General features: G+C 39.2%; 1 protein-coding gene and 2 non-coding genes across 5 annotated transcripts in view; all 3 read right to left on the bottom strand.

Annotated features, from left to right (window-relative positions):
* Positions 1-23,860, bottom strand: part of SF3B3 (splicing factor 3b subunit 3) — a 42,845-nt gene extending 18,985 nt beyond the window's left edge. Inside the window, exons 1-12 of one of the 3 annotated variants that reach the window (XM_035725280.1) lie at positions 23,764-23,860; positions 23,534-23,689; positions 21,030-21,166; positions 19,491-19,817; positions 18,348-18,520; positions 17,665-17,806; positions 15,491-15,603; positions 12,339-12,476; positions 11,386-11,489; positions 7,251-7,416; positions 4,582-4,677; positions 2,130-2,202 (exon numbers count right to left, since the gene is read on the bottom strand). In XM_035725280.1, coding sequence (XP_035581173.1) covers positions 2,130-2,202; positions 4,582-4,677; positions 7,251-7,416; positions 11,386-11,489; positions 12,339-12,476; positions 15,491-15,603; positions 17,665-17,806; positions 18,348-18,520; positions 19,491-19,817; positions 21,030-21,099 — 1,402 coding nt within the window. In that variant the 5' untranslated portion in view covers positions 21,100-21,166; positions 23,534-23,689; positions 23,764-23,860. Of the gene's footprint in view, positions 1-2,129; positions 2,203-4,581; positions 4,678-7,250; positions 7,417-11,385; positions 11,490-12,338; positions 12,477-15,490; positions 15,604-17,664; positions 17,807-18,347; positions 18,521-19,490; positions 19,874-21,029; positions 21,167-23,533; positions 23,692-23,763 lie in introns of those variants that run through there. The other 2 variants (XM_027620095.2, XM_027620096.1) reach the window with 2 other exon arrangements.
* Positions 13,100-13,191, bottom strand: LOC113936792. Its single transcript, XR_003524367.1, has one exon. It is a non-coding gene; the product is annotated as a small nucleolar RNA SNORD111 (small nucleolar RNA).
* On the bottom strand, positions 19,110-19,189 carry LOC113936791. The gene has a single exon (XR_003524366.1). It is a non-coding gene; the product is annotated as a small nucleolar RNA SNORD111 (small nucleolar RNA).
* Positions 23,861-23,865: the final 5 nt, after the last annotated feature.

Raw genomic sequence — 23,865 nt, 5'->3', positions numbered from 1 at the left:
AGCTTAGTGAAAGACAAAATTAGTCATATTTTCCACTAAGGGAAAAAGTAAGGGAAGCTGATTCCTGCCTCAGACCACGTAATATACAGGCAGAAGGGCATGCATCTCTATAATGCACGACAGCCAACTGCAAAGTTACCCTCTGAGAGATGCCATCAGGGCAGTCTTACTACTCTGTGCAGATCCCTCTCCCTGGGTAAACTCTAAGACCCCATGGTAGACCCTAGCAGTACGTACACACCTGTGGTGATCAGCACCTTCACCAGCCACCTGTGGAAGAGAAAAAAAGGCTTGGTATTGGTAGTGTGCATCACCACGTACCAGCCAAGGTTAGTAGTTGCCTGGAAGACTACAGCATGTGTGGACATGTGGGCTATTCACTCAACAGTAACTTGGAGTATCTGGAAAGAGGATAAACAGAGAGAACCTGACCTGTTTTTGTGGGTGATCACCCAAATTATAGTTTCTAAAGAGTAAAATTTATCAGGATTTAAGTCTTTTCCTAGATTTTGGTATTCAGAGAAGAAAAAATTTCAGCTACAAGTTCCATCATGCAACATACTACTTATCACTGACTTATCATGCCCTGTCCAACCGATTCTGATTCTCCAACATAAACCCATTCCCTGTCCTCTAACCCGCCCTGGCAACAGGCCTGTGCCTTTCATTACATCAGCACACAGAGCAGTGTTGTATACTTGTCTTCTTTTTTAGACGCCAAGTGCCCTGGGACGCCAAGGGTCCCACCTTAATTACTCAGTACAAGGTAAGACACTTGAGAGACTGCAGGATGAAGAGTATAGCACTTATCCTAAAAAACCAGCAAGACCCACAGACTCCCACTACAGGGTTAGTCAAATGAACACTGGATTGAAGTTCAGAGTCCGTGCCTTCAGTCTCTATTACCTCAACGCACTATCTTGGAACAGTCAACCTGTGTTATTTTTCTGCCTTCATCATAAAAATGAGAGGTAACCTTCCTGTAAATCTAAACCTATGTTCAAGTTTAAGAAGTAGAAAATGAAACAAAAAAACAAGAGGGGGGAATATTAGTTTTTATCTCAAAGGCTCAAAAAATTCAAAGTGTAGGCAATGTTTACATCAAGAGCTGTAATATCAACCAGCCACAAAGCTAAAGGTGAACATCAATGACGACCAGTTTCTTTATGAAGACATTACACAAAATGAGGAAATCCTTCAAAATCAATCATCTAAGAACTATCTTCTCGGCAAAAATGAACCTACTAACCTCCTGTTTGCTTTTTCTTTCTACTCATCTCAGACTTGGCTCACATGTCCACATGAAAACAAAATCCACAATGAGCATTCTACTAATAGGAAGAGGTTTCCCTCCTACACATTTCCCAGCTCCCATAAAATCAAACATTAGAACATCAAAATATCAGGAAGATTTCCAGCTGTTTTCTTGAAAAAGCTTTGTATGCTAGCCAGGGTGATCTTACTCACCAGGCCGACATTCCTAAGGGAACAAGAGGAAGACGAAGTCTAGGAATAGGAATGACCTATACCCCCAAAGAATCCAAGGGCAAATGAGGATTAAGTTTCATTTCTCAAATTCAACTGACTCAAGACTTTCCTACTGTTGTACTATTATGCATTTTCACTTAAATTTCAAAATTTTAGGATGAAGTGACTACTTTTATCCAGGAGCATGGACTCCTGTTTCCTCCATCCCTTCTTTTCCACCCACTCTAAAATTCTGATTCCATTCAATCTCAGTCTAAACTTTCCTGAAACACAACTACACCCACTGAGAAGGAGTAATAAGCTTAATTAAACCTCTTAATACCTAGCACAACACCTTCAACTTCACCGTGGTTTCAGCACAATAGAAGAAAACACTGAAGAAAAATGAGGAAGTAAAAACTTTTCCCTCACACCACACCTCTTACACAGATGGAACCAGTATCCTAAAGGTGAATATGTGCACAAAAAAGTGGAGGCATCCTGATTCAGAGAGTCTGAGAAACATGGTGTCACGCCAGAAAGTATTTCTAGTATATTGCTAAATAAAGCAATATAGAAATCTTATGAATGCAGACTCCTAAGCCTTCTATTGTCAATGTCACCCAGACCCGCATTTTGACTATTGGGAAAGGGCTGCTTACCTTCAATGTGCCGACGCACTGTCCAGACAGCATTGGGGTTACCGGGTAACTCAGAGACAGCCATTTCTGATACCTGACAGGAGAAGAGACAAACCACAGATCCAGTGAGCATAGAACTTAGCTCCTTGCTTACAACTACACTAGATAACAGGATTCCAAAAAGGCAGTGCTCACAATGCACGTTGGATTAAAAGAATGGAACCAGGGCACCTGGGTGGCTCAGTTGGTAGAGCATGTGACTCTTAATCTTGGGGTTGTAACTTCAAGCCCCATGTTGGATTGCAGAGATTACTTAAAAATAAAAATTTTTTTTTAATCTTTAAAAGAATGGAATCATTTTATTAAAAAAAAGAACACTAAGAACCAAAAAGGCTTGGCAATATTGGCAATCCCCGTAACAAAGTTTAGCAAAAAGTGATGGAATATTTAGAAGGATAGTTGTTGCAGCAAAAACCACACAATTTCTTTCAGTATGACATGCCTGCATGCTCCTCAAAAAGAGAGCACATAGAATGAAGCAGGGCATCATCTAAGTTAGCATCCCATTTCTTCCCTAGCTCCCTTAAGGCCAAACCCCCTCTCTTAAGGGCCAATTCAAATGCCACATCCTTTAGGAAAAATCTTCCCTTATCCTCTTGCAAGGCAGTCCACTCTCCCTCCTATAAGCTCTCACAGAAATTATCACCTCCTAGGGCATTTACCTAAAAAGTGATTTCAGGAATTATTCTGTCCTTCCTACTAGATTTTATGCTACTTAAGGTTAGAGTCAAGAATCCTCTGAATATCCTATATAGTTCTCAAACATGAGAGGAAATGAAATATTTGAGATGAACTAAATGATCTAGAAGGGAAAACTAGGTGTAGGTTACATTTGAACTCACTATAAAACCCCTGTAATTTTTCTGTAAATATAAAACCATTCCAAAATAAAAATGTTACTTTTAAATGACCCAGAAATGATTTGCTTAAAATATCATACCATGTAACCACATTTTACAGAGAGTACTCACATATATCCATTAAAGGCCTTACCCTTTTTTTTTTACTTAATAAAATAATAGTAATACCTGATCATGGAACAGGAAAATTGTGGAAAACTTCATCACCAATAAAATATCAGTTTTGGAGTGCCATATTCTATACCAAATATAACATGTGACAGTGATCCTGCTCAAATGAGACCATAATCTAGCTTAACAAGGTTCAACAAATAGATATACAGGAACAAAGTAACGTTTAACAATTTCAAAATATTTTTCTGTATAACAGAGATCTTTTGTAGAACTGGAAAAAAGTGGGAGGGGGTGGAAGACTCAAAAACAATTCTTAACTGGATTCTTACACTGTACACAAAATTTTCTGTTAATGCATGTATGCACTTTTGGTGGAGAATGTTAGTTTTTGTCAAAAGCTGAACAGTATCTCATGAGCAATCAAAAACTGTTAGTCTAAATTGGGTTCAAGTCATTAAAAATTTACTAGCCTGATGAGTGTTTTGGCAGAGCCAAAAAATTTTCAAATTCCCTGAAACAGCAGTATTAATAGCTAGCATAAATTGAACAGCTATATGTATGCCAGACCTTGAACTAAGTGCTTCTTCATATGCATTATCTCATTTAATTCACACAACAATCTTTAAAGCAGGTACCATTACTGAGCTCATTTTATAAAAGAGGAGAAACTAAAGCTTAGTAACAGCTATTAAATGGTAGGGCCAGAATTCAAAACCAAGGTCAGTCATCTTGGCTGTGTTCCAATAAAAATTTACAAGAACACACAATGGGTCACTGAGAGCTTATAGTCTGCCAACCCGCAACTCTAAAGCAAACTGCCATAGGAAGCTTTATTTTCTCTTAACAAAATCAACTCCAGGGAACCTGCTAAGAAAAGCATCAACCTTAAAACCAATTAAGAGGATATGGGATTTGAGTGTCCATGTCACCTAAAAGATCCAGCAATAAAGGATTTATTAAATAAATTCTGATCCATCCACTATAGTGGAATATTGCAAAAACATTAAAAAGAATACAACTTAGGAAATATAATAAACATATATATATATAAATATAAAATATAAATATATATATAGTATTAATATAATTAAAAATACATAAATACCTAAACACTTTGAACACAGACCAAGACTAGAAGAAAATGGAATAAAATGCTCCGCGCAGACTTCCTCCATGTTTTAGCTGGTGAACCTGGAGCCAATAGGGGTTATTTTCCCCTTTTTAACCCCATTTGCCAATTTTTAAAAATGTGTCTACTGTGCTAACATGTTAAAGATCAGGAAATTTAAACTTTGTTATGGAAAAAGAAGAGGAGGAAAACATTTTTTCTTTCATATAAACATTAAATTTGTCATTGATTTCATCAGAATAAAGCCATAAGCTGCTTTTTCAGTGATTCTTCCCAAACCCTGCAAATGATCTAAAAATACCCAGCTTACCTCAAGTCCATGCCTTAGGACTCTCAGAGATGATCGGGGTCCCCTACCACAGGCCACATAGAGCTGTGGTGTGTCTTCATTGGCCAGATCAGCTATCTGAACAGAGAAAAAGGAAAAAATGTCTACTTGTACCAAGTTTTCACAACTAAACCTGATTTTCTTGGGGGACACAGTACTTTTTAGTTTACTAAGCTTATTTATTGGCTACAAGCCCTGGCATCATTAAGGGAAAAAGCCCTCATGTTCCAAAAAGCAAACCAGTTCGAAGCAACAAGTTTTACTAACAAAAAAGGCTTGTATCAGTTCTTCAGTTAGCAAAGTATTTTTTTACAGGTAGTAAAATGAGTGTTATATAACCTTGAACTGAAATTTAGTGTTTCCTTTCAACTAAAAATATAAACTATAATATTACCAGTATCTGTGACTGTCACCAATAAAAATGACATTTATTCATATAACATTAAAACTTACATACTTCCAATTATTCCTCTCATCACTACTTCAAAGTTACATTCAATAGATCTGCTAGACTACACATTATCAAAGTTGCCTTATCTACAGATACTCCTAATGATGTAACTAACCACTGGGTAACTATACCGGATTGTTCAGCCACCAGATGGGGAAGCCATGTGTTATGGTGGTAGCCCAAACATCTAGCTGCTTTCCAGTACATCTGTTGGTCAATATATAATGAGGCCAATCATTTGTACTGTAGTTTTGTCAAAGAGGTCAGTTCAAGTGAAAATTCTTGACTGTCTATAAGGCAAAACAGTTTACTGTAACATGAACAAACGTGTGTTGAATGCATACAGCCTTCACACTGATCTCTTCTTTAAAAAAATTAACTCACCTATTTCAAATGCACCATCTTGTTATTTAAAGCCTTGATAAAGAAGCACATATATTACTTTTTCATAACTTAAAAATACCTTGTTATCTTGGCTATTTTATGACTACATGCATTTAAAAAATATTCAGGGGCGCCTGGGTGGCTCAGTCGTTGGGCGTCTGCCTTCGGCTCAGGTCATGATCCCAGGGTCCTGGGACTGAGCCCCACATCAGGCTCCCTGCTCTGCAGGAAGCCTGCTTCTCCCTCTGCCACTCCCCCTGCTTGTGTTCCCTCTCTCTGTCAAATAAATAAAATCTTAAAAAAAATAAAAATAAATTATTCAAAGACAAAATCTTAAAAAAAAGGGGGGGGCAGGGGGAGCACCTGGGTGACTCAGTCGGTTAAGTGTCCGACTCCTGACTTCAGCTCAGGTCATGATCTCAGGGTTATGAGACCAAGCCCCACATCAGGCTTCAAACTGCGCAGAGTTTGCTTGAGAGTCTCTCTCTCTCCCTCTGCCCCTCCCCCTGCTCACATGTGCATGCACACAGACATGCGTTACTTTTTCTCTAAATAAATGAAATCTTTAACAACAACAAAAAATATATATATAAACATTATTCAGAGAAGAAATCCAGTTGCCTCACCAGGCTAGTAAAGACATCTGGCACAAAAAAATGATTAGCCCCGCTACAGATACCGGAACTTTGTTATCTTTTATCTACAAATTATTTACACAATTATTTCCTCAAATTCCAAAGAAAGGGGGGGAAAAAATCACTAATAATCTATTCAGGAATTACTTGGTATTTTCTACTGCCTCCAGGCTAATCTTTTCTCAAAAAGAAAGAACAAAAGCAGTTCATTTCAAGAATGGTTAATTTTACCAGAAATAGGGCCTTAATCCTGACTTGTTTCCCCAGCACAAAGTAAACAAACCTCTCTCTATTAAAAGTGTGATCAACTAGACAGGGTAGGCTGGTGCCTAATGATCACTCAAACCCCAGCAATCCAGGATACAAAGGCATGGCAAAATTCCTCCTACAACTGAGTGCCAGCAGCAGGGACACAGTCCCCATCCTGGGCCACCTTCCGTTCCTCCCTGAGGATATATTTTTTAAAAAGTTGTTACTGATTGACCCCAAATGTCTCCGCAGTATTTTAAGAAATGAAATGTTAAAATAAGATAGATATAGGTGTTCAAACTACAAATATTCATAGACTTTTAACTGCTAAAAGGTCAATTTCAGAACACTATGAAGTATATGAGCCTATTTACATTAAAAAGAAAGGGGTGGGGCACCTGGCTGGCTCAGTGGTTTAATTGTCAGACTCTTGATTTCAGCTCAGGTCATGATCTCGGGATGGTGAGATCAAGCCTGCATCAGGAGCCTGCTTGAGATTCTCTCTCTCCCTCTCCCCCCCCCCACGCTCTCTCTCTTAAAACACACACACACACACACACACACGTACTGACAGATGCAAGGAAAATGCCTGGAAGCAAACGCAAGAAGTTGTTAATAGCAGCATCCTCAGTGGATAGAAAGTTGAAAATAAGATTGGGGGTAGGAATGTTACCATTCACCTTGTGTATGGTTTAGAATTTTTATACTAAACACGAGTTATAGAATTAAAAAAAAAAGTCTAAGGATTTATGTAATGGTTTTTAGTTCCCCACTTTCCACCTTTACACTCTGGTGATTTCCACAGATATGCTGATAAACCTCATTCTTAGACTGTATCTTAATTTAACTGCAGTTAAAACTTTAAACTCGTTCAGATTCAAAAACATTTGGCTGGCACTGCTCATTGTCGAAGTGACTGGAAAGACCCACACCTGGCAAAACAAAATGGGAGAGAGACTGTCCAATTCATCAACCAGCACAAGGTTTTTGAGTGGTCTTGGTTGGAAGAAGAATGTGTCTCCTTCTTCCAGAGGCATGGCAGATGAAAACTCAGGTTCTTCATCATCATCTCCAAGATGTGCAATTTGATATAAGTAACTAGGAGGAAGCACAGAAGAATTTAATTAAACACCTTCTGTCTAAAGATGATATTTACCATAAACATAACACTCATAAAGCACTTTACAAAGATCTAATCAAAATTCTAACATGCATTATTGAGTCAGCTTCTATACTTCAAAATCTGTTTAAGTGGGGTTTTCTTTCTTAGAATAGAATGGGATGAAGAAATTAAGACTACTGAATTCAGGGGGCATCTGACTGGCTCAGTCAATACAGGATACAACTCCTAATCTTGGGGTTTTGAGTTTAAGCCCCACACTGGGCACAGACTTTAAAAAAAAAAAAATAAAGGACTACTGAATTCAGATTGGTACAATGAAGGACCTGAGTACCACAGTGGTTAAAAGCACCTGGCTTCCACTAGAGTCCCAGCTCTGCCCCTTAACTACCTGCATATTATTAATCTCTCTGTGCCTCACTTGTATCAATTTATAAAAATGAAGAGTACCTTCCCTAGAATTCAGTGAGTTTGTAGAACAGGGCATGAAACTAGTAAGAACAGTGTTTGTCAAATAAAATGAAATGAAATCCAAAAAAAATCCCATTTACACTTTAGGGAACTGGGTCACAGAGAATTTGTGAAATCTGTAAACTTGTGAAAGAAATTTGATCAAACACCTAAGTCCCTAAAATAAATGACATAAATGAAACGAAATAAGACACCTAAATCCCCTAAAATAAAATGACATGAATGAAATCCAAAGAAAATCTACAACCTCATTTCCTATTTTAACCAAAACCAAGTTTAACAGAAAACAAGAACTGGTGGTCACTTTGCAACAGCATGCAGATATTACAGTATCAATCCCCAAAACATTCCCCATGCAGATATTACAGTATCAATCCCCAAACCAAAACAAGAACGGATCAGAGGTAATGAGCAACCAAATCATCCTGTCCTTCTGTCTGTCCTCTGGCTAAGACTACTTAATGAAATGATTCAAAGGCAAGTCACCAAAAAAAAAAAAAAAAAAAAAAAAGAGGTAAAGCAACTTTAAGAGTAGATAATCTAGAACAATTTACCATCATAAGCTGAGTATGCACTGAACTTTTGGGAAGAAGCTCATAAAAAAGAAACACCAAATCACTGGTCAAGTTTACCCTTTAAGTAATAGACCAGGACCTTTAATACAGAGCACCTTAAACATTAAGTGTAGCTTTTTAGAAGCAGGATAAAATGACTAAATCCGTATCTGGAATACATAAGCTATTCAAGAAATATTTGCCAAATAAACCTCAGCATTTAACACTTTTGGTAAACACATCAGATTCTATGCTAAATTATAAAAAAAGCAAAAAGAATTATCCTTGAACAATGTACAAAAGCACTGAGAATGATACACATACAAAAAATTAATTAGTATAAATTCCTTACTCAGGCAAGAGGTGTATACACAGATGAAGACCATCTGTCAAAAATACCTTCAGTGTCTACGAACTGCCAAAGAACCAGAGGATGCCAGGCTCACTACCTCCATCAGAGGGAAGGTCAGCTAAATCTTGGTAAAACAGTTTCTGTGACTATGGTGTTGTGCTTCAGAGCAGAACTTTGGAACCAGATGGTCTGGGACTTCGGTGCCTGATCAAATTTCTTTCACAAATTCCATGTGACCCAGGTCCCTAAAGTGTACTTGGGGTAAGGGCACTGTCTCACTGGGAACGTTATGCATTGATATTATGTTATTCGCAGTGCTTAGAACAGTGCTTGGAACACAGTAAATACTAAATGCTAAGTGGTAGCAAATACTAAATGCTATTTAGTAAATACTAAATGCTAAATGCAAAAGGTTGCTTTATGATTGAGTTAATACCGATACCACATGTTTCTGAGGGCCCAAATCAGCACTTTTTAAGTATTCCAGACTTTAGGTTCAGCAGCAACAGGTAATTTCTCACAAGCTCAAACCCATCTCAGTCTGACAAGTATCCACCTGTATACTGCAGTCTTTCTACTCTCTGCCCCAAGAGGTGATTTTCAAAACGGAAAGTTTTGGAAAATGAGTAAGAGAGCAAATAATAAAAATCACCCATAATCCTAGGAGTATCCCAGAATAGTCACATTAACATTTCGTTCTATCTACTTCCACTATTTTTACTTTCTAGTTTTCGTATGTAATTTTTAGAGAACTGCATCATTCTATAAAACATTTTTTCAAATAAGCAGTGTACCCTAAAATTTTTCATATCATTTTTCACTCAAAATTTTTATTTGTTATGGAAATTTTTAAACAGGTACGTAAGAGAGAATAGAATAGTATAATCAATGAACCTATATGTGCCCATCACTCAGCTTCAACAAAGGTCAACCCATGGCTAGTCATATTTATATCCCACTTCTCCAAAATAATATTAGTTTCCTGATATATTCAAATAGCTAGTTGGTATTCAAATTTCTCCATTGTCTCAATATTTTTATTACTTTTTAAGGATTTGAGAGTGTGTGCACGTGCACGGGGGGGCAGAGGGAGTGGGACAGACCGTCTTTTTTTTTTTTAAGGTTTTGAGACAGAAAGCGAGCTACAGAGAACGAGAGAGAGAGAGAGAGAGAGTACAAACAGGGGAGAGGGAGCCCAATGAGGGACTCGATCCCAGGACTCTGGGATCATGAGCTAAGCCAAAGGCAGACATTCAACCGACTCAGCCACCCAGGTGCCCAGGACAGAGAGTCTAAGCAGACTCCGCACTGCATGTGGAGCCCGGTGCAGGGCTCGATCTCACCACCTTGAGATCATGACCTGAGCCGAAACCAACAGTCAGATGCTTAACCAACTGTGTCATGTCCATCTCAATATTTTTAAAGTTGATTTGTTTAGATCAGGATCTAACAAGATCCATACATTGCATTTAGTATATGGAAAACATTTTTAGTGACTGCATATTTTATGGCCATACCCCATACTGATGGATATTTAGGTTGTACTTTTTCTGTCACAAATTGTGCTGTAGTGAATATTGTGGGTTTATCTTTGTGTGTTGGCTGAATGCAGCCATAGTTTAAATTCATAAGTGCAGGATGAAATTTTGATAGTCAGTGAGAATGAGTAACAGGTATGCCTAAGAAAGGAAAAAGAGTTGGAGAAAGGCAGAAGTGGAAAAGAATTCTAGAATCCTAGACACACCTTCATTTTAATAAGGAAACAGCATTAGTTAAGTGGCTGCACAGACTTTAGCAGATACTGGCAAGATCTGAACTAAAAATAAAAGGCAAGACCAAGTCTCTGAGTAATTTGGAGGCTTAGATATTTGTCTTAAATTTAAGGCTAGACTTCAGACTTTATCCACTTGGTAATAAAACGTCATCAAAGATTGTAAGGGAAAGGACTTCATCAAGGTTGTGTCTCGGCTGCTTAATGAGATGATTCTATAAAGGCCAAGTTTTACAGGAAAAACAATGAAATGTAGTAAGAAAACTAGTGAACTAGTTTAGACTATCACCACAAAAAAAGGGATACACAAGTAAAAAGAGAATTTAGCACTCAAACGAAAGTGGTTTTTTTGTCCACAAAAATTGAGATGTTACACTCAAGATGCTAGAACCAACCCATTAGCCATTAACAGAAATACTGAGGTTGGGAAGGTTAGTGATGTGGCTGTGGGTACTGACAAGCTTCAACTTTAAAACTGTACAAGTACTGGTAGAACGTTTAAGTAGTTCCATAGTCAATAAAATGTCTAGCAAAAAGCTCAGAAAAGATCACTTCTGGGAAAAAAAGAAAAAAAAAGATCACTTCTGAAGCTACTTCTGCAGCTACCTGAAGATATTGATTAAAGCCACTGAAGTAGGGTAAATAACCAAGAAAAACAATGTAAAGGGGAAAGGAGGGCAAAACTTTTGAAGAAACTAGAACATTCTTTTGGAAAGCTCTGTGGCCTTGGAGCCACATCTCCCTCCTGCCAACTTTTATAGTAACGAGGGTGAAGTAGGGTAATAAAAGGATTACTCACTGGTTTCCAAATTCTGATGCTACAAAAAGGAAGCCTGTTTTAAGCACACACATGGCAGCGGCAACAGGCACAGTATCAAAATACTTGAGCCGGATCTCAGTAACCTGGAAAGGGGGGAAAAAAAAAGATTCTACCATGTAGGCAAGTGAAGCTAGGTCATAGAAGGTAGCCTAGTATTTTAAGACAACAGAAGCAGAATAGCAAATAAAATATTGTCCTTATTATCTAAACCCGGGGTAAGCAAACTAAGGCCCAAGACCAGCCTATCTGTTTACATACTTCCTATAGCTGCTTCTGTGACACAATGACAGAGTTGTATAGTTGGACAAAGATTACATGGCCCATAAAAGCTGAAAATGTTTACTACCGGGCCTTTCCAAAAAAATTTGCCAACTCCTGAGCTAAACAGGCATCTAAAAAATTGCTCAGTTGTTCACAGAACGCCTCCATAGGATGAAAACAGTAACAGATCATGTGTATTACCAGTTTTCAATAGAATCAAGAGCTTTTTCTTTTTTTTTTTAATTTTTTACTGTTATGTTAATCACCATACATTACATCATTATCAAGAGTTTTTCCTTATTACTCACTAGAAGTGGCATTACTCAAGTCTCATACATTAGATTATCACACCAGAAATCTGTTAACCAGAGAAAACCTACATTCATGTATCAGATGCAAATTTTAAAAGCTGTAACACCTTAGAGAACCACTTTTTAAGATATTATTTCCATTTTATTAACTTGTAAAGTATTAACTGTCCTATCTTAGAGTTTTAATGAAAAGATGGTCTATAAGACCAGTTTGTAAACCTTAAATGTACACACAAATATCAGTCTTTGAAATAAGATTATTTAAATACATCCAAACTAGAATACCACAGGACGTTTTATCAAACGAGACTAAACCTTGTGTTTTTTCATTTGTTCCCTCTCCATCCATGGTCTGCTTACCATATCTTCATCTGTCTCCAAAGTAATCTTGAAGATATCTCCCTGCTCAGTTTGGGCCAAAAAGAAGAACATCGATTTGGTCTTATGGGTGGCAGAGCAAACAAAAATCATTCCTCTTTCAGGGTCATCCAGGTCATTCTAGCAAAGTCAAATACAGAACCAACAACTTAGAAATGAGTACTTCTTATTTAGGGAATGTAGCACCTTACCAACAGGGATCACACAGGTCACCCACCCAAGGCCTAGAGGTACCTGCAGTCTCTGTATATAAGCTTTGACCCAGAGCAGCCTGTCAGCCAAAAAATAAAATGCAATAGCCAAAAATTCTTGTCTACTATAAATATGTGACAAAGCCTGTGTATAAGTAACAGCCACAGGGTGCCTGTGTGGTTCAGCTGGTTAAGTGTCTGCCTTTGACTCAGGTCATGATCTCAGGGTCCTGGGATCAAGCCCCATGTCAGGCTCTCTGCTCAGCAGGGAGCCAGCTTCTCCCTCTCCCTCTGCCTGCCACTCTACCTCCTTGTGTGCATACTTTCTCAAATAAATAGACTCTAAAAAAAAAAGAGGGCGCCTGGGTGGCTCAGTCGGTTAAGCGTCTGCCTTCGGCTCAGGTCATGATCCCAGGGTCCTGGGATGGAGCCCTGCCATCGGGCTCCCTGCTCAGCAGGGAGTCTGCTGCTCCCTCTCCCCGCAGCTCGTTTCTCTCTAGCTATCTCTGTCTCTCAAGTAAATAAAAATAAAAATGCCACAATTTCACTCTACATTCTGATCCAATGAGTAAGAAAAAATCTTTCTCCAGAGAAAAATGTCAAAGAAAAGTTATGAAATTTAAGAGAGTCATCATTTCAGACTATGAATAAAAGTCTTACATGTCCATGATACTATCACCCACATCATCTTCCTTAACTCCTACAAGGCAGCCCCTGGACTGTAATTTTGGGTTTGTTTTTTTTTACATTTCCAACATTTTGTATTTCTCCCACTGACTTAGCTCTTCGAGGGCAAAACACGTTTTATACTTTTTTGTAGTCCCAAAGCCAAGTACAGCTCCTGTAGCTCCCCTCTGCTTGTGTGCGCGTTCCCTCTCTCCCCTACCCCTGACAAAGTCTTTAAAAACCCAAATGCGTAAAACATTAAATTGGTGAATCTTCTTTCTGTATGTAAAAGGCAAACAGGAATTCATCAATCAATGTCTGACGAACCAAAGTGATTTACTTCCCACCCCTTACCAAGAATTTCACTTGACAGATTTCTTCTCAGATTTTCTAAAATTTATGGACTCTTACCCAGATATATTATTAGATCAACTAAGACAAACCTAAAAGTTCAACCCCAGGAACCTATAAATTAATATTAAAAATATATAGGGGCACCTGGGTGGCTCAGATGGTTGAACGTCTGCCTTCAGCTCAGGTCATGATCCCAGAGTCCTAGGATCGAGTCCCGCATCGGGCTCCCTGCTAGGCGGGGAGCCTGCTTCCCCCTCTGCCTCTTCCTCTCTCTCTCTCTGACTCTCATGAATAAATAAATAAAACATTAAAAAAAAAGCAAGTCTATTAAAAAAAATATTAAAAATATATAAAACCAGGGGTGAAGAGACTGAAGAAGCAGAGATGAAACAAGATAGCTGAAACTGGATATACAGTTCATTATATTCTACTTTGCATATGCTTAATAATTTCCACAGTAAACTGTTAAGATTAAAATCAATAAAACACCATTTTCAACCACCAATGTAGTAACTGAACTGAGGAGAAAAGCACTATGTGAAAAGATGTTAGGGAAAAGAATATTTACCACCTCAAAATTCACCATCTGCTTCCACACCAATTACAAAAAGGAAAAGGTACCTTCACAATTAAGAAGCACAGGCAGTGATCAATTTAACATCACCAACGAGACAAACCAACATTCTGTGCCCCTAATGTGATAGTGGGAAATGTCACCCCTTATGTAATGATTCTATCAAAAATATTAACATGGATATAATCATATGGAAAAATATGATGGGACAAACTCCAAGAAAATTAGCCTAGACTTTGAAAAAAAAGTCAATAAAAGACCAAAAGTAAACAAAGGTGAGACAAAATATTCTAAAGGGCAGTAAAAGTAGATAAAAGGGAACTTTTGGGGACAATGAGAGAACTGGTACATGAACTGTACATAATTGTATTACACAAAACAGTACATTTCTTGGGCATGATACTGGTAGTGTGGTTATGTAGCATGAAAATTTCTTTTCAGCAGCTACATCTTAAGAGATTCTTAGAGTGTCATGATGACGGCAACTTATTTTCAAAAGGTTTGTCTAATAGATATATCATAAGAAAAAACACCCAAGGGACACCTGGGTGGCTTAGTCAGTTAAGTGTCTGCCTTCGGCTCAGGTCATGATCCCACAGTCCTGGGATGGAGCCCTGCATCAGGCTTCTTGCTCAGCGGGGAGCCTGCCTCTCCCTCTGCCTGCAGCTCCCCTCTGCTTGTGTGGGCTCTCGCTCTCTCTCCCCCCACCCCTGACAAAGTCTTTAAAAAGGAAAACCCAAATGCAGTAAAACATTAAATTGGTGAATCTTCTTTCTGTATGTAAAAGGCCAGCAGGAATTCATTGTTCTATTCTTTAAAAATTTCCTGTATGTTGGGAGCGCCTGGGTGGCTCAGATGGTTAAGCGTCTATCTTCAGCTCAGGTCATGATCCCAGGGTCCTGGAATTGAGTCCCGCATCGGGCTCCTTGCTCAGCAGGGAGTCTGCTTCTGCCTCTCCCTCTGCCTCTCCCCCTGCTTGTTCTCTCTCTTGCAAATGAATAAATAAAATCTTTAAAAAAATAATAATAAAATAAAATTTCCTGTATGGGGGGGGGAAGACAAACAATGGAAAACAATCTATCTCCAATAAATATGTCTGGCTTCTTCAAACTAGAAACTTGCAGGAATTTCAAACTGATCGTCCACAGATTCTTCTGAAATGGAAACTGTTTAATTCCCTTTCTCAAAGAATTTGTTTTGCTTTCACTAAAATACCAGCTTTATTAAACACAACATTTACAAAGAAACTAAAACCTCACAGCAAATAAACTAAGGGACTATACTGTAATTACAAAAAATAAATTAACTTCACAAACACCAGTATCTTTTCTTATGGCAAAGATTTTTACCCGTCTCCTGGGAATTGGACAGCGGATATCCGGTTGGTCACCAAAGTTCTTGTAGGTGATATAGTTTTCAGAGCAGATTAATACTCCACTTGGACCATCTGACCCTCCGGGAACTATCAGAAAAAAACAGAACTTAGCAATGATTTAACATGACCAGGAATTACGATTTAGCTTTTAATTTCGTCTCTCCTTCAGCACAATTTGGATGAAGGTATAAGTGCCTGAGACTGAGAAACATTCAAAGTGTTTGTTTTCCCTGACACTAGCGTAAGACAAGGATGGAATGCAGTTTGGGTAGCCTTAGCCTGTCCAGATATCTGATAACGCATCTAAAATGTTTAGCTCCAAGCCCAAAACTCAGTTCTCATATTTAGCCCTATAACCCAACTGCATACTAGACACTCTAACGTGGATATTCCACAAGCAGCTTAAAAATACATGTATTCATAAACAAACTCAAGTTCCTCCCCAAATCTGTTCCACCTCCTGAGTCCTCCATCTCAGAGAACACCACTATCAACCAACAGACCAAACCAGAAACTTGGGTGTCACTCATTCAATTCTCTCTCTCTCCCCTCATAGCTCTACTGATTCTACCTTCTTAGTAGCGCTCATGCTGCTTATCTCTTGGGTTTGTGAAACAGCTTCCTAATCTGGCTTATAGTCTCATCCTCCATTCAATTAGCCATAATGTAAGCATGTTTCTAAAATGTTCATCTTTAACAGGTTGTTATTCCCCTGCTTAAAATCCTTCAATCACAACAAAAAATAAAATAAAATCCTTCAGAAGCTACCTCCCCACCACAGCCCTTTAATTCTACCCCAACTCTTTTAGTTCTATCGATCCAATCACATTGAGTTTCTAGTTCTTTGAATAAACCATGGTCTTTCTTTGCACGTGGGCTTTTGTGCATCTCGTTCTCCTTATCCACAAAAGAAACCCCTTCCTCCACCCCCCATACATAACTAACTAGTCCTCAGGTCTCAGCATAGAGCTCTTCTCCAGAAAGATTTCTCTAACATATTCCTTTTCTTTCCCTGGGTTAGAGACCTCTCCTTATGACGATTTTCTAATCGTAAACATCTCTGAACACCTACAAAAATCTTACTTAGCTATGATACATTTAAAGCAGACTTCAATTTCCTAAAATTTTAGGTTTTAGGATTTATAACCATAACCAACATATAGATTTTTGTTACTAACCTTCCCCAGTTTCGATACTTAAGTTACACCAGGCTCATAAGGTGGTACAATAGCTTTTATATTTTTCCTATCTCTGGAGAAATTTAAGGTCCCTGAAAATTCTGGACCTTAAATCTTTTGGGGGGAGGGCGCCTGGGTGGCTCAGCTGGTTAAGCGACTGCCTTCGGCTCAGGTCATGATCCTGGAGTCCCGGGATCGAGTCCCGCATCGGGCTCCCTGCTCGGCGAGGAGCCTGCTTCTCCCTCTGACCCTCCCCCCCTCATGTACTCTCTCTCTTTCTCGCTCTCTTAAATAAATAAATCTTAAAAAAAAAAAAATCTTTTGGAGGGATTTTTGACTACTGCTCCGATTTCTTTAATGAATGCTGGTCTATTCAGGTTCTTAATTTCTTAAAGGGTCAATTTTGCGAAGTGTTTTCAAAAATGTTTATATTTTGCCTAAGCTTTCAAATTCATTTCATCTTTTCAAAGAATTGGGTTTTAATTTTTTTTAATGACAGTGAAAGACCATCTACAGTAAAAAAATACCAGAGCACCTAACAGTAGTCAGTATTCCAAGCCGAGTGCTCTCCCCATCCTTTCTTCCCTGCCCCCATCAGAAGAGTCAACCACTACATGAACTTTTTAACTTCACCAAACCACAGACAAGATACTTAGACTTACTACAAATCAATTAGTTTCCAAACTCTATTAAGTAAACTCTCCTAGGTTTGCGTATAAAATGGGCCAAGCAAAAAGGTACAGAATAGCTCTGAGAAAAAAGTACCTGTAGGGGCACCTGGGTGGATCAGTCAGTTAAGCCTCTGCCTTTAGCTCAGGTCATGATCCTGGGGTCCTGGGATCAAGCCCCACGTTGGGCTCCCTGCTCAGCGGGGAGTCTGCTTCTCCCGCTCTCTCTCCCCACCCACCACCCCTGCCTCTTGCTCTCCCCTCCTCTCAAATGAACAAAATCTTAAAAAACAAAAAAGTACCTGTAATAAGAAAGTTGCCATGTTCCTCCAAAGGTTCACTGTATTTTCGGACCACATGATTTAAACCAAGGTCTAACTCATAGAAGGTAAGAGTCTGCTGGGTGTTAGCTGCTGCTTCCCCTGTTGGATCATTGTCTGCTTCCTATAGAGGACATTGGCACAAACACGGTATCAGGATCCCTCCATCTTACAAATGGGGAAGCAAAGGTCCCCAACAGTTTACCAAAACTCACACTACTAGGTAATGGCAGAGCTGGAACAAGAACCTGGGTCTCCTATTTCTGGGACCAGGGTTCCCTCTACTGAAGGCTAATGCCTTCCATTCAAGGCAAAAAATGGTATGCCCCATCCTTCACTACCTCCCTGCAAAAAAAATCCCACATACAGTTTTACCTCCTTTTTCAGACAGCTCTTCCCCCCAAAATACCCTGTCTTTATAGGGAGATTGTTCAAATCAGGGTAAACTGCTATTATACAGTTAGTTAAGCTGTGAAACATTCCAAAGAATCTTAGTAAGACATTTGGAAAACAGAAAAGATTTGTGAGGAGAGCTGTAAGACATACACAATGAAGGAAATAATGAGGAAAGCATTGAGGTGAATGAAAGAAACCATCGTGTGGGGGGCAGGGGGAGAAGGAAGAAGGGAGAGGAAGAGAGGAAAAAGTCAATGAGTCCCCATTACCTCATAATCCATTTCCAGACAAGCAAACATTGGATTTTCAAATCCCACATCTACTCCGACCACATGATATACTAAAGTGTTCGCTTTGTGGGCCTCTAGGGGAGATGAAATGGTAAGCCGGGCTGCAGCATCTCTGTTCAAGATATATACCAATTTCTGTTTTTCAATGGCACCTATAGATAAAGGAGACAAATAAAATTTCCAGAAAATGAAAAGAAGGGCTTATAGAACAGCCAGACTCACATCACAATTGTTTCTTTAAAATCATTAATAGCGGGCGCCTGGGTGGCTCAGTTGGTTAAGCGACTGCCTTCGGCTCAGGTCATGATCCTGGAGTCCCGGGATCGAGTCCCGCATCAGGCTCCCTGCTCAGCCGGGAGTCTGCTTCTCCCTCTGACCCTCTTCCCTCTCGTGCTCTCTCTCTCTCATTCTCTCTCTCTCAAGTAAATAAAAAAATCTTAAAAAATAAAATAAAATAAAATAAAATAAAATCATTAATAGCCAGCATTAACTCTACAAGCTCCAGTATCTTCCCACGGGAAGATTAACTTAAGATTTTGCTATTAGTAAAATAGTCAACAGAATTTTACTCCCCTCCTTTCTAATAGGGATCTTAATATCCCACTAACTCTTCAAAACTTTTTAGCGTGCCCTAGATTTAATGATACTGGGAAATAAAACGGTAATTCATAAAATTGCCAGCTTTATTCTCTGAATTAAATCTAATGATTTTGTGACTTGTCAGAAAGAGTTGCCTTCTGGAGGCCTGATCAGATACACAGAATTTTCTTCATGACATTTATCAGAGAAGAGACATGAACGTGAATCATCACTTCAGGCTGATGAAAGCAACCATATTCACTGCCTAATTGTGTACAATTATTTCATTGTGGGCTTTTTGCTACACATGTAGAAATAGGAAAAACACCTAATCCAACCTGACAGGAAATAGAAAAGGTATGTTAAGGCTATTCCCATTGTTTTAAAAGGAAAAACAACCTTAAACCATGGCATTAATCCAAATATGATCCAAACTTTACCCAGATAAGAAACTTACTGGCACACTGCCAAGAGCACAGCACTGTTACCCTAAATTGAGAATCTTAAGTCTCAGAGGTACACTTAATTGAGCAAGTCACTTACTAATCATAACAGCTCGCCCTTTGGGATCCACAGCTAAGAACTGGCCAGGAACAATGCGGCGGCATCCACTCTTGCCAAAGGTTTCTTGGTGAATTTTCTCAAACATATTCTTAGATGGCTGGTATTCCAAGATAACAATCCGACCCGAGTCACTGCCAACCACAATGTAGTCTTTGGTGCCACCCGTCAGCCTAAAGGCCATGAGTGACCGGATAACACCAAATACTTCCACAGTTAGAAGAGTGTGTACTTTGCCAGTGTTGGGGTCAGGGCGAAGCAGCTCCAGTATCTTCCCACGGGAAACAACAATTTCCTGCTGTTTAGTTCCTAGATCATCAGAACAATAAAGATCACGAACAATCAGAACTAGTCCAAAAAGTAACCTGGATGGATCAAAGGTAAATACAATTTAAGTTGGGTGCTCAGTACTTTTAAGTTTTTTTATTCTATTTCATTCCTAGAATTGATATTTAACAAAAGTGGTAGCAAAGAAAAACTTTTAAAAAATGGTCACATGGGGCACCGGGGTGGCTCAGTTGCTAAGCATCTGCCTTTGGCTCAGGTCATGATCCCAGTCAGGATCCCTGGTCAGCCGTGAGTCTGCTTCTCCCTCTCTAGGTCCCTCCTGCTTGTGTGCGCGCACGCGCACTCTCTAACAAAATCTTAAAAAAAAAATTGCTCAACATACTTTTAAAAACCTTTTTTTTTCTAAAATTTGCCACCAATCTGCATAATTGGGAGTTCTCTACAAATGGTTATTAACATATAACGTTTAGCTTCATAAAATCAAGTACTTCCAAAGGCTCTTTGTAGCTCATCTTAAATGCTATTATACTAGAAAATCATTATTAACTTTTTGTGCAGTTTGATGGATTATCTCAAACAACTTCTAAAGCTGCTAATATATACCACTTATTTCTAAACTCAGTCCTGGGAGAGGTCACTTGCTTTCACAACCATTAAGGGTTAAGCCTCTGCCTTATCAAATCAAAATGCATTTTAACAGCCGATTTGCTCCCATCTCTCCCTGCCTGCTATGTAATTCCACTTGGATGTATTGTCATCAACTTTTAAATGAATGTTTAAAATAACTGAACTCCTTCTCCCCACATTCCCTCTCTAATCCCAACTAACCTGCTATCAATGTTACTGCTATTTTCTCCACCACCCAGGGCTCATATTCTTCTCTATCTGTCCCCACTTTCCTAGTACAGGTCTTCACCATCTAATGCCTAAACGTCTTCCTCACCTGTCGGATATCCCACTCCTATCCACCGCAATCCATTCTCATTTGCTCATGGCCACCATTTATCGGGCCACCTTACTTCCCAAAGGTCCTCTCGGGGTCAGGTAAGACCAAGTACTTTAAATGGCTTTGGAGAATGTAAAGCGTTATATAAATGATGTTGTCTAATGATTTAGAAAAATTTTTTCTATTATTTCAGGGAAAAAGCTTGAATCTGATAAAGGAATTTGAGGCATGAAACTAGCTAATCTCGAAAATGTTAAATTCAGAAAGATAGTAACTGGAAATCTTACCAGAGAAGTTGCCATGAATGGCAAAGCTGATGCCTGTGGCTCGCTGCAATGTCAGGTTGTACAGGAACATGATGGCAGCAACACTGAGATACTCACAACTCCAGTCAGGCCTCAGTTATCAGGAGACAAAACAAGCTCTAAGAGCACATAAAAGCAGAAAAATATCAGCTGGAAAACTTACTTTAACAGACATTTCTGTATAGGAACTTCTGGCTGAAGGCAGAACCCATACAGTAAGGCTTATTGATGAATAACATATTCATAACTAGAGAGCATCCTATATGCCATGAACTATGCTGTATACTTTGCCTCTGATCCCTCAAGAAACCTATAAATAACTCATTACTCTAATTATATAGATGAAGAAATTGAGGTTGAGTAATTAAATCACCTGCCTGAGATCAATAACGAGTGGTAAAAACACTGGGATCTGTACCATTAACACACTGTTTGCCTTTACTGTCACAGAAACTAAGCAGCTCTACACGTACTTGTATTTGCACAGGCTATACACACACATGGCTCAGAATTCTTTAAAAGCACAGCAAAAAGCTCCTTCCATCCATTCTGTTCTCTTCCCTGGGGGAATCAGTTTTACTAAGTTATATTATGTCCTTCCAGATAGTTTCTGCACGTACAAGCAAAAATATGTTAATACTAGATATTCTCCCTTTTTTAACTAATGGGTACTATATATTATACGCTCACTCACATTACCCTGCAACTTACTTTTCATTACTTTACCTTGAAGAGGTACCTCTCTAAAGAAGTATACAGCCACGTAAACGATTCTTTTCATTAGATAAGACTGAGAACTGCAAATTGATGTGCCTTTACCATAAAATTACCCAGAACAACTATACAATTACTGCCAGAAAAGTTTTTTCAATTATTTAGAAATCTTGAAAAATCCAGAGTAACCACTGTGTAATTAACACAAAAATGTGATTTTGTTAAATGAGAAGAGAGAATTATGAGTAAATGACCTCATAAATAATAGCTACCCAGCTTTTGCCCAGCCCAGAAATGGTTAAAAGAGGAAAAGATCGAATCCTCCACTCTGGAAAAGGGTCCCAAGAGATATAAATTTTCCTTCTTGAAACTAAGGAACATCTTTAACTTTATCCTAAGATGGTAGGGAAGAAGGAAAAGCTCTGAGGTGAAAAAAGAGGGAGTGGGGAATGACCTACAAAAAGAAAAATAGAGAAAATGCACTGTCAGAGACCCAGACATACCACTCACATCCCCAGAAGAGCTTATACATTGTGCAAGTTCCAAGGAAAGCTGTTCTCAGCTTAAAGTCTGAGGAAAACTAGGCAAAGAATATGTCCTAATTGCTTTCAATTGAAAAGTAGTAATGTGGGGCACCTGAGTGGTTCAGTCGGTTAAGCATTTGCCTTCAGCTCAGATCATGATCCCAGGACCCTGGGATTGAGCCCTGCATCGCGCTCTCCGCTCAGTGGAGAGCCTGCTTCTCCCTCTGCCTGCCACTCTGCCTATCTGTGCTCTCTCTCTCTCTCAGATAAATAAAATCTTTAAAAAAAAAAAAAAAGGTAGTAATGTGATCAACTACAGTTTAAAAAAAAGAAAGAAAAAAGAAGAGTGAATGTGATTTTCCAACAAAAGTAAATTTATTCTTTTGCATCTTGCTGAGGCTATAAAATGTCAATTTCAAAACTGCAGTTATCAACAACAAATCTTACAATGAAACCCTATCATGTCAATATGATCAATGTTAAAGGACTATGCTATTTAAAAAAAAAAAAGGAAAACACAGGCCACGTCAGAAGCCCTGAAAAGTTCCCCAGCCTACTCTTCATTCTTTATAACTCCTGAAGAAGTCCGTCTACTTTCCAGTACTTTTATAACTGACGGCATTCATTACAGATCAGTCCAAAACTATAAGATTTATATACCAGGAACCACTAACGGCCAAAACTTGATAAATTTTGATTCCCCTACTCCTACCTGTCTGTGATCACTACAAATTGCTGCCTCCATCCCTTCTCCTCGTGCCAAAGGAACATCATCGCAAACTTCGCAGTCTTCAAAATAGATACTATTGTCCCCCCACTTTAGAAATGATAAACTGAAAATCAGTAAACAGTTGCCCAAGTACCAAAACACAAATTCAAAAGAGGGTCTTGGCACCAAAAACTGTTTCCGTTATTTACGCTTTCAACACGCTAGGTCTTCGACCTTACAGTTAGTGTGTCGTTTACGTCCATCCCGCCCCTTGTCTCACCTACCCCTGGACCTAAAAGCTGGGCAATGTCTGTAAGTCTTATTTTGATCCAGGCTTCGTTCCCACCTTGGAGACGGAAGTGGGAGACGACTCCTAGAAACCGTTTTCGTACCCAAGCATTCCCCTCCACCGCCTCCCTTGCCCCGACCCTACGGGCCTAGGCTGCTGCAAAGACCCCGGCCAAAGGCTCGGCCAACCCTCCTACATGACCGCTCTCTGCCTCCCCAGGCCCCGGAAAGTTGGGAGGCTGCTTCTTTACCCTGCAGCAGGAAGGATGGCGTAGATATCCGACAGATGCTGAGTTCTTTCAAGGCCTAAGCCACCGCCAGCTTCAACCCGCCGGCGTCCGCCATTAGCTCCTAAGGCAGGGACCTTCCGGCGGGCGCGCGACGTATAAAAAGTCCCCAACCGGCGCCTGAAGAATATATACGTAATTTTTTAAATGTTTCTGTCTTTCTTCGACTCCACACAGAAAACTAGTTAACATACCTTATGGCCGTCACTTTTCCCAGGAGAAGAGAAAACAAATAGCTCTTTTAAAGCGTACTTAACAACAACAAAAAACTACCCATAAATCCATCGGGCATTTTC

The sequence above is a fragment of the Zalophus californianus genome, chromosome 17, assembly GCF_009762305.2.
Source record: "Zalophus californianus isolate mZalCal1 chromosome 17, mZalCal1.pri.v2, whole genome shotgun sequence".
Lineage (NCBI taxonomy): Eukaryota > Metazoa > Chordata > Mammalia > Carnivora > Otariidae > Zalophus > Zalophus californianus.
Note: the sequence above shows the minus strand (reverse complement) of the source record. Positions and strands in the feature narration are given on the sequence as shown.